The 20,154-nt window shown below is 48.8% G+C and overlaps 1 protein-coding gene across 6 annotated transcripts in view; it reads right to left on the bottom strand.

The window, feature by feature from the left end:
• ARAP1 (ArfGAP with RhoGAP domain, ankyrin repeat and PH domain 1) overlaps window positions 1–20,154 on the bottom strand; it is a 406,767-nt gene that overhangs the window by 68,917 nt on the left and 317,696 nt on the right. For all 6 annotated transcript variants that reach the window (XM_082244568.1, XM_082244572.1, XM_082244571.1 and 3 more), the window contains exons 14-16: window positions 13,860–14,034; window positions 3,884–4,018; window positions 3,645–3,780 (exon numbers count right to left, since the gene is read on the bottom strand). In XM_082244568.1, the coding sequence (XP_082100694.1) occupies window positions 3,645–3,780; window positions 3,884–4,018; window positions 13,860–14,034 (446 nt within the window). The remainder of the gene's footprint in view (window positions 1–3,644; window positions 3,781–3,883; window positions 4,019–13,859; window positions 14,035–20,154) is intronic.

Genomic DNA, 20,154 nt, shown 5'->3' on the forward strand with positions numbered 1-20,154 from the left:
TGCCCGTCTAGACCTGGATTGTCCTGGACTGGCCTCAGAAAGAGGCTTGAAGAGTCCTAACCTGGCCTGTGGCAGAGGCTGAAGAGACTGAAAGGTAGAATCAAGTCTGGGCCTAAAAACTCTACATTAGCCTATGGCAGAGGCATTAAGAGGTCTACAACTGGCGGAGTTCAGTTGTAGAGTTCTTCGAGAAGTCTACTGTCTGTCTATCGCCACCAAAAAATGTGCATGCAGTGCTGGGCTTTATAATTAGAAACCCCCCTTCCCCCAGGATTTGTAATCTAAAACTCACGGATGCCCCAAATAATATTCTAATTAAAAACATGTTGTAAATATTGTTACCAAACAATTGATTAAAAAAAAAGCCCAAAAAGTGACACTTCTTAAAAGAGAGAGCGATGAAGTTAAAGTTGCACCCTGAACTATGACCTAATCATTCCTGTTTAGCCCCGAAAAATCCTACCACCAGAAGTGACATTTACACTCAACAAAATTATAAAACGCAACGCTTTTGTTTTTGCCCCCATTTCTCATGAGCTGAACTCAAAGATCTCAGACTTTTTCTATGTACACAAAAGGCCGATTTCTCTCCAATATTCTTCACAAATCTGTGTAAATCTGTGTTAGTGAGCGCTTCTCCTTTGCTGGGATAATCCATCCATCTCACAGGTGTGGCATATCAAGATGCTGATTAGACAGCATGATTATAGCACAGGTGTGCCTTAGGCTGCCCACAATAAAAGGCCACTCTAAAATGTGCAGTTTTATCACACAGCGCAATTCCACAGATGTCACAAGTTTTGAGGGGCGTGCAATTGGCATGCTGACTGCAGGAATGTCTACCAGAGCTGTTGCCCGTGAATTGAATATTCATTTCTCTACCATAAGCCGTCTCCAAAGGCGTTTCAGAGAATTTGGCAGTACATCCAACCGGCCTCACAACCGGAGTTCCGAAAACCAGTCAGTATCTGGTGTGACCACCATTTGCCTCACGCGGTGCAACACATCTCCTTGGCATAGAGTTTATCAGGTTGGTGGTTGTGGCCTGTGGAATGTTGTTTCACTCCTCTTCAATGGCTGTGTTAAGTTGCTGGATATTGGCAGGACCTGGAACACGCTGTCGTATTCGCCGATCCAGAGCATCCCAAACATGCCCAATGGGTGACATGTGCGATGAGTATGCTGGCCATGGAAGAACTGGGATGTTTTCAGCTTCCAGGAATTGTGTACAGATCCTTGCACCATGGGGCCGTGCATTATCATGCTGCAACATGAGGTGATGGTCGTGGATGAATGGCACAACAATGGGCCTCAGGATCTCGTCACGGTATCTCTGTGCATTCAAAATGCCATCAATAAAATGCACCTGTGTTCCTTGTCCATAACATACGCCTGCCCATACCATAACCCCACCGCCACCATGGGCCTCTCCATCCACAAGGTACGCCTGCCCATACCATAACCCCACCGCCACCATGGGCCACTCCATTCACAACGTACGCCTGCCCATACCATAACCCCACCACCACCATAGTCCACTCCATCCACAACGTACGCCTGCCCATACCATAACCCCACCACCACCATGGGACACTCCATCCACAACGTACGCCTGCCCATACCATAACCCCACCGCCACCATGGGCCACTCCATTCACAACGTACGTCTGCCCATACCATAACCCCACTGCCACCATGGGCCACTCCATTCACAACGTACGCCTGCCCATACCATAACCCCACCACCACCATAGTCCACTCCATCCACAACGTACGCCTGCCCATACCATAACCCCACCACCACCATGGGACACTCCATCCACAACGTACGCCTGCCCATACCATAACCCCACCGCCACCATGGGACACTCCATCCACAACGTACGCCTGCCCATACCATAACCCCACCGCCACCATGGGCCACTCTATCCACAACATACGCCTGCCCATAGCATAACCCCACTGCCACCATGGGCCACTCCATCCACAACGTACGCCTGCCCATACCATAACCCCACCTCCACCATGGGCCACTCCATGCACAACGTACACCTGCCCATACCATACCCCACTGCCACTATGGGCCACTCTATCCACAACGTACGCCTGCACATACCATAACCTCACTGCCACCATGGGCCACTCCATCCACAACGCACACCTGCCCATACCATAACCCCACCGCCACTATGGGCCACTCTATCCACAACGTACGCCTGCCCATACCCTAACCCCACCGCCACCATGGGCCACTCCATGCACAACGTACGTCTGCCCATACCATAACCCCACCTCCACCATGGGCCACTCCATCCACAACGTACGCCTGCCTATACCATAACCCCACCGCCACCATGGGCCACTCCATCCACAACATACGCCTGCCCATAGCATAACCCCACCGCCACCATGGCCCACTCCATACACAACGTACGCCTGCCCATACCATAACCCCACCGCCACCATGGGCCACTCCATCCACAACGTACGCCTGCCCATACCATAACTCCACCGCCACCATGGGCCACTCCATCCACAACGTACGCCTGCCTATACCATAACCCCACCGCCACCATGGGCCACTCCATCCACAACATTGACATCAGCAAACTGCTCACCCACACGACGCCATTCATGCCGCCTGCCATCTGCCCTGTACAGTGGAAACCGGGATTCATCCATGAAGAGAACACCTCTCCAAATTGCCAGATGCCATCCAATGTGACCATTTGCCCACTCAAGTTGGTCACGACGACGAACTGCAGTTAGGTGGAGACCCCGATGAGGACGACGAGCATGCAGATGAGCTTCCCTGAGACAGTTTCTGACAGTTGTGCAGAAATTCTTTGGTTATGCAAAGCGATTGTTGCAGCAGCTGTCCGGGTGGCTGGTCTCAGACCATCTTGGAGGTGAAGATGATGGATGCGGAGGTCCTGGGTTGGTCTCAGACCATCTTGGAGGTGAAGATGCTGGATGTGGAGGTCCTGGGCTGGTCTCAGACCATCTTGGAGGTGAAGATGCTGGATGTGGAGGTCCTGGGCTGGTCTCAGACCATCTTGGAGGTGAAGATGCTGGATGTGGAGATCCTGGGCTGATCTCAGACCATCTTGGAGGTGAAGATGCTGGATGTGGAGGTCCTGGGCTGGTGTGGATACATGTGGTCTGCGGTTGTGAGGCCGGTTGGATGTACTGCCAAGTTCTCTGGAACGCCTTTGGAGACAGCTTATGGTAGAGAAATGAACATTCAATTCCTGGGCAACAGCTCTGGTGGACATTCCTGCAGTCAGCATGCCAATTGCACCCTCCCTCAGAACTTGCCACATCTGTGGCATTGTGCTGTGTGATAAAACTGCACATTTTAGAGTGGCCTTTTATTGTGGGCAGCCTAAGGCACACCTGTGCAATAATCATGCTGTCCAATCAGCATCTTGATATGCCACACCTGTGAGGTGGACGGATTATCCCGGCAAAGGAGAAGTGATCACTAACACAGATTTACACAGATTTGTGAACAATATTTGAGAGAAATCGGCCTTTTGTGTATATAGAAAAGTCTGAGATCTTTGAGTTCAGCTCATGAAAAATGGGGGCAAAAACAAAAGTGTTACGTTTTATAATTTTGATCAGTGTATGATCGCGCTCACCCGTGTGTTTCCGGCGGGATCACTGCCACACACACGATCTCGTCCATGCGGATCTCGCCGTTGGGGGAATTGCTGTGGTTGTTCTCGTAGTAGCTCAGCACCCCGTCATTGAGTACACACCAGCGTCGGCTGAACTCTGCAAAGAGATCGTAAAAGGACGGCAAACATATAACACCAATAGAATGGGAGCCAATCATAGCACTGCCACTGAATCATGGGCCCTTATCATCTAGACGTACCTTCCTTGGCCTTCCTGTCGGTGACCAGTTTGGCCATGGACGAGGTCTTGTAGAGGTATCCATTATGAGTGATGGAGTGGTGCATGGTATAATACTGCTTCTCCAGATTTGGCCCCGGATCCAGACGCGGCGTCTCTGCCGGGAGAGGAGATGATAATACAAGCCGTCATAAAGTCTGTCACTAATATACCCCAAAAACAGCAAATATCATTGAATAATTCAAGACACAAAAAGATTCCAAACTCTCCTTACTGACCAGTCTGCGACCAACCAAACTGACCTGTCTAACAGTATGCGGTAAAAATAGGGGTTTAGTTGCACACATCTGCAAATACATGTGTAAGCCCCAGAGCCCATTATCTGTGGTCCTAACTCTAAATTCTGTGAGTCTCCAACAATATGGAAGCTCATGCTTTCCGGGGTTCTGTGTCTTACGCATGCTTCCAATGCTCCTTACTGCAGGGACCAGTTACAGGGGGGGCAGCAACCATTTCTTTGTGCTATCATAGTTACATAGTTACATAGTTACATAGTAGGTGAGGTTGAATAAAGACAATAGTCCATCCAGTTCAACCTGTGTAGGTGTGTGTGGCCGTAATCATCTCTCATACCCCCTGAATGTTCTGATCCTTGAGATGTACATCTAAGAGTCTTTTGAAAGCCACCATACTTCCCGCAGAAACCACCTCTTGTGGTAGAGAATTCCACAATCTTGTAGCCCTAACAGTAAAGAACCCCCCACGTTGCCTGAGGTTAAAACGCTTTTCCTCTAATCGCATTGTATGCCCTCGAGTCCTCATGCAATCCCTCCGATTTAATAGCTTTTTTTCTATGCCGAGATCCCCATTGAGATATTTATAAATTGCTATCATGTCCCCTCTCAGGCGTCTCTTCTCCAGGGAGAATAAATCAAGCGATTGCAGACGCTCTTCATAATTAAGGTCCTCCAATCCCCTAATTAGTTTAGTTGCCCTTCTCTGGACTCTCTCCAGCTCCAAATAATTCAACAATATTGTAGAAAGACTACCGGTCACAGGCAGGGGTGGGCGGAAGGGGGCGGCTGCCCTGGGCACTGTGGTATCATGTGAGGTGAGGGGGTACCACACGGAGATTGGGGGGGAGGGATTTATGTTGGAAGAAGGAATTTGGGGGCAGCAGTGGGTAAGTATTTTTCTAGGAGAGGACATTTTTTTTGGGGGGGTGATTTAGGGAGATTTGTGTTAGGAAGGGGGCTGGGGGAAGATGATTTGTGCTAAAGGGGGGGAATTTGTGCTGGGAGGGGGAAATTTGAAGTGGGGGAGAGAAGATGTGTACCAGGGGGGCTCATTTTAGGGGTAGAGGATTTGTTCTAGGAGGGGTACATTTTTTGGGGGGGGTAGGGGGCATTTGAGTTAAGGTGTTTTGGGGGATGGGGGACCAAGATTTGTGCTGGGTGGGGGTATTTCAGGAGGGGGCGGATTTGTACTTGGAGGGGGGGGGATTTATGCTAAGGGGGTAATCATGCAGATTAGTGCTCAGTGTTTTTGTGCTTTTGCTGATACACAATGCTCATACATCTTGGGGGGGGGGGGGGTAGTTTGGCATGTTCACCCTGAGCTCTAGATGACCTTGTCCCGGCACTGGTCACTAGGGATCCCAGATGTTGCTTTTTTTAGGGAAACCTATAAAGGTTTTGGGAAGTTTTGGAACTGATATCTGATACTGTAACTGGTCTATGTGAAGGAATCCAATGACTTACCAATCATCATCTGCTCAGATACTGGAGATCATTTATTAAAGGAGTAGAAGATTTTCACTTTGCTAAGTGAATTTCCACTGAGCTGAGTGAATAAGGAAAGAATTCACTTTGTAATGAGTACCCAATCACATGCAAGGTGACTTTTAAAAATATTGGGATTTTTGCTTGCACACTATTGGATGATTGTTGTCTGTACAGCTTCATTTACTAAGCTAAATGAAAATTTACTTTGCAATGTGACCATAGTCTACTACTGTAGTAAACCAACCACACTGATTGGGTGAGACATTGTTGCACTTCTCCATGATCCGGCATTAATTAATTCATCTTTTAAAGTTCAAACTGTCAAAGAATCAGGTTAAATACAATTATGACTTTGCAAAGACAGTTATCTGATATCCGTTCGCTGCTGTACCAACTTTCACCACTAGATGTCACATTTACAGTTATTATTTTGCAGAGATATTGGTGCAATACAGGGGTCTCCAAACTTTATAAACAAGGGGCCAGTTTACTGTCCTTCAGACTTTAAGGGGGCCAGACTGTGGCTTGTGGGAGTAGAAAATGCTTTGTGTCAGTGGAAGAAAATCTGCATCTGTATTTGGAAGAATAGTGCCCCATCATTGGTGTCAGTGGGAGGAATAGTGCCCCATCATTGGTGTCAGTGGGGGGAATAGTGTCCCATCATTGGTGTCAGAGGGAAGAATAGTGCCCCATCATTGCTGTCAGTGGGAGGAATAGTGCCCCATCATTGGTGTCAGTGGGGGGAATAGTGTCCCATCATTGGTGTCAGTGGGAGGAATAGTGCCCCATCATTGGTGTCAGTGGGGGGAATAGTGTCCCATCATTGGTGTCAGTGGGAGGAATAGTGTCCCATCATTGGTATCAGTGGGAGGAATAGTGCCCCATAATTGGTGTCAGTTGAAGGAATAGTGCCCCATCATTGGTGTCAGTGGGAGGAATAGTGTACCATCATTGGTGTCAGTGGAAGGAATAGTGCCCCATCATTGGTGTCAGTGGGAGGAAAAGTGCCCCATCATTGGTATCAGTGGGAGGAATAGTGCCCCATCATTGGTACCAGTGGGAGGAATAGTGCCCCATCATTGGTACCAGTGGGAGGAATAGTGCCCCATTGTTGGTGTCAGTGGGAGAAATAGTGCCCCATCATTGGTGTCAGTGGGAGGAATAGTGCCCCATTGTTGGTGTCAGTGGGAGGAATAGTGCCCCATCATTGGTGTCAGTGGGAGGAATAGTGCCCCATCATTGGTGTCAGTGGGGGGAATAGTGTCCCATCATTGGTGTCAGTGGGAGGAATAGTGCCCCATCATTGGTGTCAGTGGGAGGAATAGTGTCCCATCATTGGTGTTAGTGGGAGGAATAGTGCCCCATCATTGGTACCAGTGGGAGGAATAGTGCCCCATCATTGGTGTCAGTGGGAGGAATAGTGCCCCATCATTGGTGTCAGTGGGAGGAATAGTGCCCCATCATTGGTGTCAGTGGGAGGAATAGTGCCCCATCATTGGTGTCAGTGGGAGGAATAATGCCCCATCATTGGTGTCAGTGGGAGGAATAATGCCCCATCATTGGTGTCAGTTGGAGGAATAGTGCCCCATCATTGGTATCAGTGAGATGAATAGTGCCCCATCATTGGTGTCAATGGGAGGAATAATGCCCCATCATTGGTGTCAGTGGGAGGAATAGTGCCCCATCATTGGTGTCAGTGGGAGGAATAATGCCCCATCATTGGTGTCAGTGGGAGGAATAGTGCCCCATCATTGGTGTCAGTGGGAGGAATAGTGCCCCATCTTGTCGAATCCATGAACAATGATGAAAATTTAAATCTGAAGGACTACTGGAGTAATTGCACTATTGCAATCTGTCTGGAAAACATACAAAAGGCCCTCAAGGAGATGAAGAAGGAGACCCTGCATGAATGTTGGAAGAGGCTTTGGCCAGAAATTGTTCACTATTATAAAGGGTTCTCTCCTGACAAAGTTCATCATTCGGCCATGGACAAGGCAATTAGGCTGGCGAAGTTGCTAGGAGGTGAAGGTTTTCAGGATATGACCCAGGACGACGTCAATGACCTAATTGAAACCCATTCAGCTCCACTAACCAATGAGGATCTGTCAGAACTCACCAAGTCAGCGAGTGAGAAGGAAGTGGAGGAAAGGGGAGAGGATGAAGATGAAGGCTTCTCAATTGAGTGCCTTGGGAGGGTCATGCGTATGGCCAATGACCTGAAACAGATGTTAGCTGAGTGGGATCCGGACATGGTTCGTTCACTGCAGTTCCAAAACAGCACAGATGGAGCCATCCAGGTGTACAAGAACCTCCTCGCCCAAAAGAATAAACAGGCCAAGCAACTGCCCATAACTATGTTCTTCACAAGACAGAAGAAGGCAGCATCCACCCCAAGTACCTACACGGCCAATGATGTAGAAGTGGAGGTTCTGGAGCAGCAAGAAGACGACCCACCTACACCTGAAGAGGCGCCTTCAGAAGAACAGTAGCTGCTCTTATTTTCTGTGCAGTGCAACTAATCATCGTCATCATACTGCACAGCTTCATCATCATCGTCATCATACTGCACAGCTTCATCATCATTGTCATCATACTGCACAGCATCATCATCATCGTCATCATACTGCACAGCATCATCATCATTGTCATCATACTGCACAGCTTCATCATCATCGTCATCATACTGCACAGCATCATCATCATCGTCATCATACTGCACAGCATCATCATCATCGTCATCATACTGCACAGCATCATCATCATCGTCATCATACTGCACAGCATCATCATCATCGTCATCATACTGCACAGCATCATCATCATCGTCATCATACTGCACAGCTTCATCATCATCGTCATCATACTGCACAGCATCATCATCATCGTCATCATACTGCACAGCATCATCATCATCGTCTTCTTTGCTGCTGAGTATGTACATACTCTATTTTTTATACTGTTTGCACAATATTTTTGTGTTTTCCATTGCTCTTGCTCTCTATTAATATCTTTTATGTGTGTTTAAAGACTTTACAATGCTTTGAAGTTATAAAAAATGCCTAGGGTGTATTTAAATAGGGTATTTCTATTTTGAGGATTTTCAGTTATCGCGGGTGGGTCTAGATCTAGAACGTAACCCCCTGCGATGGAGGGGAGGTTACTGTATTCGTACACTGCTGTACCAACTTTCACCACAAGAGGTCATCATTTACAGTTATTACTTTGCAAGAGATATTGGTCTAATAATATATCTGTATGCTGCTCTACCAACTTTCACCACAAGATGTCAGAAGAGCAGCACAGAAGCGGCGACACGGCGTACAAAGGCGACATTGTGCCACCAGTCACAAGGTGCTCGCTGTCCGCATTTTGCGCTGCAACTTTCAATTAGCATTCACTGGGCCAACATCCAAGAAGGAGATTTTTGTCTGAGTACAGTGGTCTTACCCGTCCCTTTAAAGGGCACCGGTCCTCCATACACCAATGACATGCTGTCCATCCAAAGTTTAACTCTTTTCCTGCCAGTGCCATTCCCCCCTCCCCCCCCCCACACCCCATTTTGCGCACACACATCCTAAAACACACATTTTTAACATGAAAACACACCAAAACACAGTGTACTTCCCAAAAGCTGAGACCCCGTAGAATAAAATGGTCCTGTAACTAAATTTTGGGGGAAAAAATGCAAACTCAAATTAATTATCAGTGCACACAAACACACTATTATACACAAATTTTGGGTAAAATATAAAAGATGAGATTGTGCCGAGTAAATAGATACCAAACATGTCAAGAAAAAAAAACTGCTCTACCCAAAACTGTCCATAGGTGGAGCTCTAAAAGCCTTTACAAGTCATCAGATTTAGAGTTAGCCAGGAATAATGGGGGAGAATTATTGCTTTATTACAGTGTGCAGGGTGACCTCAGCATTGTATTGATCCCCCCCACCTGAGTCTGGGGTCATTTCCAGAACATTCCAAACCAGATGAGGTCACTCTGTTATCTGCGGCAAATTCCCCCCGGAGTGACCCAGAGGAGGAATATTCCTCCCCTTCATCCCCATACAACACAAATCTCTCCCAATACCCAGCGCTCCCAGTGTAAGCTCCCAATACCCAGCGCTCCCAGTGTAAGCTCCCAATACCCAGCGCTCCCAGTGTAAGCTCCCAATACCCAGCGCTCCCAGTGTAAGCTCCCAATACCCAGCGCTCCCAGTGTAAGCTCCCCATACCCAGCGCTCCCAGTGTAAGCTCCCCATACCCAGCGCTCCCAGTGTAAGCTCCCCATACCCAGCACTCCCAGTGTAAGCTCCCCATACCCAGCGCTCCCAGTGTAAGCTCCCAATACCCGGCGCTCCCAGTGTAAGCTCCCCATACCCGGCGCTCCCTGTGTAAGCTCCCCATACCCAGCGCTCCCAGTGTAAGCTCCCCATACCCAGCGCTCCCAGTGTAAGCTCCCCATACCCAGCGCTCCCTGTGTAAGCTCCCCATACCCAGCGCTCCCAGTGTAAGCTCCCCATACCCAGCGCTCCCAGTGTAAGCTCCCCATACCCGGCGCTCGCTGTGTAAGCTCCCCATACCCAGCGCTACCAGTGTAAGCTCCCAATACCCAGCGCTCCCAGTGTAAGCTTCAAATATCCAGCGCTCCCAGTGTAAGCTCCCAATACCCAGCGCTCCCAGTGTAAGCTCCCCATACCCAGCGCTCCCAGTGTAAGCTCCCAATACCCAGTGTCCCAGTGTAAGCTCCCCATACCCAGCGCTCCCAGTGTAAGCTACCAATACCCAGTGCTCCCAGTGTAAGCTCCCCATACCCAGCACTCCCAGTGTAAGCTCCCCATACCCAGCGCTCCGTGTGTAAGCTCCCCATACCCAGCGCTCCCAGTGTAAGCTCCCCATGCCCAGCGCTCCCAGTGCAAGTTCCCCATACCCAGCGCTCCCAGTGTAAGCACCCCATACCCAGCGTCCCAGTGTAAGCTCCTCATACCCAGTGCTCCCAGTGTAAGCTCCCCACACCCAGCGCTCCCAGTGTAAGCTCCCCATACCCAGCGCTCCCAGTGTAAGCTCCCAATACCCAGCGTCCCAGTGTAAGCTCCCTATACCCAGTGCTCCCAGTGTAAGCTCCCCATACCCAGCGCTCCCAGTGTAAGCTCCCCATACCCAGCGCTCCCAGTGTAAGCTCCCCATACCCAGTGCTCCCAGTGTAAGCTCCCCATACCCAGCGCTCCCAGTGTAAGCTCCCCATACCCAGTGCTTCCAGTGTAAGCTTCCCACACCCAGCGCTCCCTGTGTAAGCTCCCCATACCCAGTGCTCCCAGTGTAAGCTTCCCACACCCAGCGCTCCCAGTGTAAGATCCCCACACCCAGCGCTCCCAATGTAAGCTTCCCACACCCTGCCCTCCCAGTGTAAGCTCCCCATACCCAGCGCTCCCAGTGTAAGCTCCCCACACCCAGCGCTCCCAGTGTAAGCTCCCCACACCTAGCGCTCCCAGTGAAAGCTCCCCACACCTAGCGCTCCCAGTGTAAGCTCCCCACACCCAGCCCTCCCAGTGTAAGCTCCCCATACCCAGCGCTCCCAGTGTAAGCTCCCCATACCCAGCGCTCCCAGTGTAAGCTCCCAATACCCAGCGTCCCAGTGTAAGCTCCCCATACCCAGGGCTCCCAGTGTAAGCTCCCCATACCCAGCGCTCCCAGTGTAAGCTCCCCATACCCAGCGCTCCCAGTGTAAGCTCTCCACACCCAGCCCTCCCAGTATAAGCTCCCCATACCCAGCGCTCCCAGTGAAAGCTCCCCACACCTAGCGCTCCCAGTGAAAGCTCCCCACACCCAGCCCTCCCAGTGTAAGCTCCCCATACCAAGCGTTCCCAGTGTAAGCTCCCCATACCCAGCGCTCCCAGTGTAAGCTTCCCATACCCAGCGCTCCCAGTGAAAGCTCCCCACACCCAGCGTTCCCAGTGTAAGCTCCCCATACCCAGCGCTCCCAGTGTAAGCTCCCCATACCCAGCGCTCCCAGTGTAAGCTCCCCACACCCAGCCCTCCCAGTATAAGCTCCCCATACCCAGCGCTCCCAGTGTAAGCTCCCCATACCCAGCGCTCCCAGTGTAAGCTCCCCACACCCAGCCCTCCCAGTATAAGCTCCCCATACCCAGCGCTCCCAGTGTAAGCTTCCCATACCCAGCGCTCCCTGTGTAAGCTCCCCATACCCAGCGCTCCCAGTGTAAGCTCCCCATACCCAGCGCTCCCAGTGTAAGCTCCCCATACCCAGTGCTTCCAGTGTAAGCTTCCCACACCCAGCGCTCCCTGTGTAAGCTCCCCATACCCAGTGCTCCCAGTGTAAGCTTCCCACACCCAGCGCTCCCAGTGTAAGATCCCCACACCCAGCGCTCCCAATGTAAGCTTCCCACACCCTGCCCTCCCAGTGTAAGCTCCCCATACCCAGCGCTCCCAGTGTAAGCTCCCCACACCCAGCGCTCCCAGTGTAAGCTCCCCACACCTAGCGCTCCCAGTGAAAGCTCCCCACACCTAGCGCTCCCAGTGTAAGCTCCCCACACCCAGCCCTCCCAGTGTAAGCTCCCCATACCCAGCGCTCCCAGTGTAAGCTCCCCATACCCAGCGCTCCCAGTGTAAGCTCCCAATACCCAGCGTCCCAGTGTAAGCTCCCCATACCCAGAGCTCCCAGTGTAAGCTCCCCATACCCAGCGCTTCCAGTGTAAGCTCCCCATACCCAGCGCTCCCAGTGTAAGCTCTCCACACCCAGCCCTCCCAGTATAAGCTCCCCATACCCAGCGCTCCCAGTGAAAGCTCCCCACACCTAGCGCTCCCAGTGTAAGCTCCCCACACCCAGCCCTCCCAGTGTAAGCTCCCCATACCAAGCGTTCCCAGTGTAAGCTCCCCATACCCAGCGCTCCCAGTGTAAGCTTCCCATACCCAGCGCTCCCAGTGAAAGCTCCCCACACCCAGCGTTCCCAGTGTAAGCTCCCCATACCCAGCGCTCCCAGTGTAAGCTCCCCATACCCAGCGCTCCCAGTGTAAGCTCCCCACACCCAGCCCTCCCAGTATAAGCTCCCCATACCCAGCGCTCCCAGTGTAAGCTCCCCATACCCAGCGCTCCCAGTGTAAGCTCCCCACACCCAGCCCTCCCAGTATAAGCTCCCCATACCCAGCGCTCCCAGTGTAAGCTTCCCATACCCAGCGCTCCCTGTGTAAGCTCCCCATACCCAGCGCTCCCAGTGTAAGAAGACCCGATCCCTTCAATCATGGATGCTCAGCATTACATGTGGGCGTTGCCTATGCAAATGAGGCCAGCCTAGGAATGCCCACTCCTCCAGACTGTCATCTACCGGTCAAAGAATTGTGCTATTTGCATAACTCCTCCCACTGCGTCATGACTGAGGCCTTTTGGGAGGAGTACGGAGGCAGGATGCTGTGAAATGTTCAGGAAGCTCTGCACCGCCCCCTGTTGTCCCCTCCCACCATCCCTGTACACCTGCTGTGCCCATTATGAGGGGTTCCCCCCATCCCTGTGCTGAGTTCCTGGGTCTGTACACCTGCTGTGCCCATTATGAGGGGTTCCCACCATCCCTGTGCTGAGTTCCCAGGTCTGTACACCTGCTGTTCCCATTATGAGGGGTTCCCATCATCCCTGTGCTGAGTTCCCGGTTCTGTACTCCTGCTGTGCCCATTATGAGGGGTTCCCACCATCCCTGTGCTGAGTTCCCGGGTCTGTACACCTGCTGTGCCCATTATGAGGGGTTCTCACCATCCCTGTGCTGAGTTCCCAGGTCTGTACACCTGCTGTGCCCACTATGAGGGGTTCCCTCCATCCCTGTGCTGAGTTCCCAGGTCTGTACACCTGCTGTGCCCATTATGAGGGGTTCCCCCCATCCCTGTGCTGAGTCCTGGGTAGGATATGTATTGGTAATTTCCTCCAATGAATGTGGTGATTAGTGCTGGTGGTGGTGGATAGATAGATAGATAGATAGATAGATAGATAGATAGATAGATAGATAGATAGATAGATAGATAGATAGATAGATAGATAGATAGATAGATAGATAGATAGATAGATCTATATATAATGGATGGATACTGTGATATGATTGGATGAACAAGGTAACACCTTCTCTACCCCTAATGTCTTATGACCTGAGACCTAACCTTCGCGCACACACACACACCCTATCAGATGCTCCTCCCACTGTCCCTGCCCCCCCCTTACCGGATGACCGATTCTGTTTCAGGAACTCCTCCTGCAGCCTTTGCTCCGCCTGTTGCGCCAGCTCCAGGGGCTGGGAGAAGAAGAAGTCCCCGCAGGTACAGCTGATGTCGGCTCCGCAGAAGAGCAGGGCTTGTGTCTCCGTCAGATCACTGGTGGTCACTGCGACGCACAGGGCCTGTGAAGAGAAGAAAAACTTTTAGGAATCTCACCAAACATGTCTGTCTGCTGTGAGACGATGGGGGACGCCGGGTTCCTGCGAGGGTCAAAGACAGACGGGAAGTCCCGGGGACTTTTTTTTATGAAAGGCCAAATAATGGCGAGCGTTGTTCCAATCAGTCCTCAGTATTGTTTAATGTGAGGGGGCGGAGTCAATGAATGCATTCTATCTCATTGTCTTTTTATGGAAGATCGCTGGTAGGTCGATTGTTCCAGAACTCTTATGAATGAGAAACATGAAGATGAAGAGAGAATAAAAGATAAGAAAGTGATGAATAGAATGTTTGTTTTTGTTCCTAAATACATAAAAAAGTAATAAAACTTAAAAAAAAACATTCACATTTTCTTGACCATGATCAATGTTCATTAACAAAAATATTAAATCCTTATCTACCATCAAAGAATGTTACTTTGTATCTCTCTATCTCCTGTCTGATAAATGTTTATAAACAATGTTACTTTGTATCTCTCTATCTCCTGTCTGATTAATGCTTATAAACAATGTTACTTTTTATCTCTCTATCTCCCTTCTGATCAATGTTTATAAACAATGTTACTTTGTATCTCTCTATCTCCCGTCTGATCAATGTTTATAAACAATGTTACTTTTTATCTCTCTATCTCCCTTCTGATCAATGTTTATAAACAATGTTACTTTGTATCTCTCTATCTCCCGTCTGATCAATGTTTATAAACAATGTTACTTTGTATCTCTCTATCTCCCGTCTGATCAATGTTTATAAACAATGTTACTTTGTATCTCTCTATCTCCTGTCTGATCAATGTTTATAAACAATGTTACTTTTTATCTCTCTATCTCCCTTCTGATCAATGTTTATAAACAATGTTACTTTGTATCTCTCTATCTCCCGTCTGATCAATGTTTATAAACAATGTTACTTTGTATCTCTCTATCTCCCGTCTGATCAATGTTTATAAACAATGTTACTTTGTATCTCTCTATCTCTTGTCTGATCAATGTTTATAAACAATGTTACTTTGTATCTCACTATCTCCTGTCTGATCAATGTTTATAAACACTGTTACTTTGTATCTCACTATCTCATGTCTGATCAATGTTTATAAACAATGTTACTTTGTATCTCTCCATCTCCCGTCTGATCAATGTTTATAAACAATGTTACTTTGTATCTCTCTATCTTTCGTCTGATCAATGTTTATAAACAATGTTACTTTGTATCTCTCCATCTCCTGTCTGATCAATGTTTATAAACAATGTTACTTAGATAAGTTTTCATTACTCATTGTCCACCATTGGGTAAATTCCCATCCTTTTGATACTCCACTCCATCACTCAGAAATAAGACCTAACACGTGAAATGGTTTGTCCTTTGCTGGTGAATTCTCTCATTCTGGATATTTATGAGTAGAATTGGAGGGGCTTCTATTCTCCTCATCAGTAAAAACCTGACAGGGGTTCTAAACCCCTCCCCCCACTCCATCCACAATTAAGCTTTAAACACAGCTTGAACCTTCCCTTATAATACCCTGCACAGATGAACATGTTACAGATTTTGCAGTCCTTTCAGATACTCAAAATAAAGTTTGTATAAAGGGGGGAAGACATTTTACAGCACACAACCGACTTCCTGCCCAGTATTCCCATAGAGGAATTATGTCAGCAATGAAGCCGCTGACTGCTGAACCTTCACACACAACAATTTCTGTTAATCCTGAGCGAAATAGATCACTGATCTCCTTCTGAAAATATTGGGGATCGATCAAATATCAGTGGGGCCGGTTATCGGAGGCCGATATCATCCAAGCAGCAAATGGTGGGGGGACCTTTACCCGTGCCACATCCTAATAATATAGATATATATGCAAAAAAGGTTGCAAGGCTCCATCCTGCTAGTGGAGGGTTTTATTGGCTCTCACATGAGACAGATTTATGATATTATTAAAACATATTATTTTATTTTGACATCCTTTAACCACTTCTGGATCGAAAGGATTTCCCCCCTTAATGACCAGACCATATTTAGCGATTCGGCACTGCGTTACTTTAACGGACAATTTGCGCGGTTGTGCGACGCTGTACCCAAATAAAATTTACGTCCTTTTTTTCCCACAAACAGAGCTTTCTTTTGGTGGTATTTGATCACCTGTGCGATTTTGCAGTGGGAGACTTAGGAGGCTTAGTAGGTGCCTGGGCCCCACTTTTGAAGTGCTGGGGCCCAGGCTCAGTACAGGAGGGCTGACTGTCCTGCCTTATCAGCGACCCTGGCTAACGGCCTGAAGGGTGTCCAGAAAATCGTTATCGGCCCTAAAAAAAACAATATCGGACGATCTCTAGAAAATACTCCCCCACCTGGCTGTCATCCTGACCCTCTGGCTTCAGTCTTGCTACGTCGCCTGGTCTAGAGCAGTGATGGGGAACCTTTGTCACCCCAAGATGTTTTGGAACTACATTTCCCATGATGCTCATGCACTCTGTAGTGTAGCATCATGGGAAATGTAGTTCCAGAACATCTGGAGTGACAAGGTTCCCCATCATTGCCCTAGGGGGTGTTTTCTAACTGTGTGGGGATGTACTTATGGAATGAACACAGGGACCATCATGTGAAATGTAGTTTCAAAACATCTGGGGTGCCAAGGTTCCCCATCACTCCTTTAGGGGGTGTTTTCTAACTGTGTGGGGGTGGGCTTATGGAAAGAACACGGGGACCATCATGGGAAATTTAGTTCCAAAACATCGGGGGAGCCAAGGTTCACCATCACTGCCCTAGGGGGTGTTTTCTAACTGTGTGGGGGATGTACTTATGGAATGAACACAGGGACCATCATGTGAAATGTAGTTCCAAAACATGTGGGGGTGCCAAGGTTCCCCATCACTGCTCTAGGGGGTGTTTTCTAACTGTTTGGGGGATGTACTTATGGAATGAACACAGGGACCATCATGGGAAATAGGGTTTCTAAACATCTGGGGTGCCAAGGTTCCCCATCACTGCTCTAGGGGGTGTTTTCTAACTGTGTGGGGGATGTACTTATGGAATGAACACAGGGACCATCATGGGAAATGTAGTTCCAAAACATTTTGGGGTGCCAAGGTTCACCATCACTGACCTAGGGGGCTGTTTTCTAACTGTGTGGGGATGTACTTATGGAATGAACACAGGGACCATCATGGGAAATATAGTTTCTAAACATCTGGGGTGCCAAGGTTCCCCATCACTGCTTTAGGGGGTGTTTTCTAACTGTGTGGGGGGTGGGCTTATGGAAAGAACACGGGGACCATCATGGGAAATGTAGTTCCAAAACATCGGGGGTGCCAAGGTTCCCCATCACTGCTCTAGGGGGTGTTTTCTAACTGTGTGGGGGATGTACTTATAGGATGAACACGGGGACCATCATGGGAAATGTAGTTCTAAAACATCTGGGGTGCCAAGGTTCCCCATCACTGCTTTAGGGGGTGTTTTCTAACTGTGTGGGGGGGTGGGTTTAGGGAAAGAACACAGGGACCATCATGGGAAATGTAGTTCCAAAACATTTTGGGGTGCCAAGGTTCACCATCACTGACATAGGGGGTGTTTTCTAACTGTGTGGGGGATGTACTAATGGAATGAACACAGGGACCATCATGGGAAATGTAGTTCCAAAACATTTTGGGGTGCCAAGGTTCACCATCACTGACCTAGGGGGTGTTTTCTAACTGTGTGGGGGATGTACTTATGGAATGAACACAGGGACCATCATGGGAAATATAGTTTCTAAACATCTGGGGTGCCAAGGTTCCCCATCACTGCTTTAGGGGGTGTTTTCTAACTGTGTGGGGGGTGGGCTTATGGAAAGAACACGGGGACCATCATGGGAAATGTAGTTCCAAAACATCGGGGGTGCCAAGGTTCCCCATCACTGCTCTAGGGGGTGTTTTCTAACTGTGTGGGGGATGTACTTATAGGATGAACACGGGGACCATCATGGGAAATGTAGTTCTAAAACATCTGTGGTGCCAAGGTTCCGCATCACTAACCTAGGCTATAAGAAGATTGCTAAGACCCTGAAACTGAACTGCGGCACGGTGGCCAAGACCATACAGCGGTTTAACAGGACAGGTTCTACTCAGAACAGGCCTTGCCATGGTCCACTGTGAGGGAAGTCACTTTGGTTGGGGGGCCTGTGGAACCCAGCTTACATTAGAGAGGTTGGGAAATCCCTCTCACAGCCCCCTAGGCCCCTCTTATGTGTAAGTCTCCCTGCGTCTATTAGGGACACAGGGTGACCAAGAAATGATGGACTTAATGGATACAGCATATGGTTTTGATTACTTAAATAGGAGAGTAATATTTGTCAACAATATATATCAAGAACTATAAAGATTTAATCCCACTTTACACTGTGAGACCTATAGCCTGTTGCCATGAAGTCTGTGACTCCTAAATAATCAAAGCATTGCTTTGATGTGTATTCCATGTACTTCAATGTAGGAGACTGACAGGCTGATCCTGGGGTCTCTTCCCATTGTCTGTATAATAAGGTGTTCTGTTTTTATACTTAGGATAATGTGTCATTTTGTATTTTGTTTTAGCTTTGTTGCCGGCAGTCTTGTCATCCCAGCTGGTTTAAGTGCGTTCAGTTAATTAGCATGTGAATGATAACCTTGTCTAGATGGGATTAGCCACGAGTCAGCTCTACCTCCTTATCTAACCATTGTGTGATGTTTTGGGTAAATATTGTTCATGTAGTGACTGACATAATTCATGAGTGTATAAAAGTCTGTTTCTTGATCAATAAAGGAGTTAGCTGTTTTCAGATACATACAAGCTAAGTTCAGGCTAGTTTTGTATGGGGGGCGGCTGGAATCTCTATGTTCAAGACTGTAGGAAGCCGTATACTGATGGAAGCCCACAAGCACAGTGTGGGTTGCGGTTCCGTTACATCCACCATAGCAGTTGAGTGCATGTGCTCAGCGTCATATCCAGAGGTTGTCTTTGGGAAATAGATGTATGAGTGCTGCCAGCATTGCTGCAGAGGTTGAAGGGGTGGGGGGTCAGCCTGTCAGTGCTCAGACCATACGCCGCACACTGCATCAAATTGGTCTGCATGTCGTCCCAGAAGGAAGCCTCTTCTAAAGATGATGCACAAGAAAGTCCTGCAAACAGTTTGCTGAAGACAAGCAGACTAAGGACATGGATTACTGGAACCATCTCCTGTGGTCTGATGAGACCAAGATAAACTTATTTGGTTCAGATGGTGTCAACCGTGTGTGGGGGCATCCAGGTGAGGAGTACAAAGACAAGTGTGTCTTCCTACAGTCAAGCATGGTGGTGGGAGTGTCATGGTCTGGGGCTGCATGAGTGCTGCCGGCACTGGGGAGCTACAGTTCATTGAGGGAACCATGAATGCCAACATGTACTGTGACATACTGAAGCAGAGCATGATCCCCTCCCTTCAGAGACTGGGGGGCAGGGCAGTATTCCAACATAACGACCCCAAACACCTCCAAGACGACCACTGCCTTGCTAAAGAAGCTGAGGGTAAACGTGATGGACTGGCCTAAACCCTATTGAGCATCTGTGGGACATCCTCAAACGGAAGGTGGAAGAGCGCAAGGTCTCTAACAGCCACCAGCTCCGTGATGTCATCAGACCTGTAAGTGAAAGTGAAACTGCAGCAGAGACTGATCACTATCCTCCATTGCTAGCCAGGGCTTTTGTGGCGTGTAAATATCTGGAGGGACAGAAATACAAATCTTCTTCTCCTCTGTATAGATTCCATGTGTGTACTTCCCCGTTCTCCTGGAGTCTCGTGTTTCCTTTCCTTCTGCAGCCAAAAAAGAACGAACGGCAAACAATCGCTGTGCAGGCGCAGAGCCGCCCGTCCTCTCCCTAGTGATAAGAAGCAAACAGGTCATTCCGCCCTCTCCGCAGATAACTTCAATGTCCTTGTAGAGATATAAAAACACCGCAAAGCACAGACGTGAAGCCGCCATAATGGTTGCCATACACGCAATGATTTTATATCCATTCATATTGTCGTTCGATTTATTGTCTGGGAGAATAATACGATCATATGATCCATTAGATTGTAAGCTCTTTTGAGCTATCGGCGCTCTTTA

This window comes from Pelophylax lessonae (assembly GCF_965119305.1).
Source record: "Pelophylax lessonae genome assembly, chromosome: 2".
NCBI classification, from domain to species: Eukaryota; Metazoa; Chordata; class Amphibia; order Anura; family Ranidae; genus Pelophylax; species Pelophylax lessonae.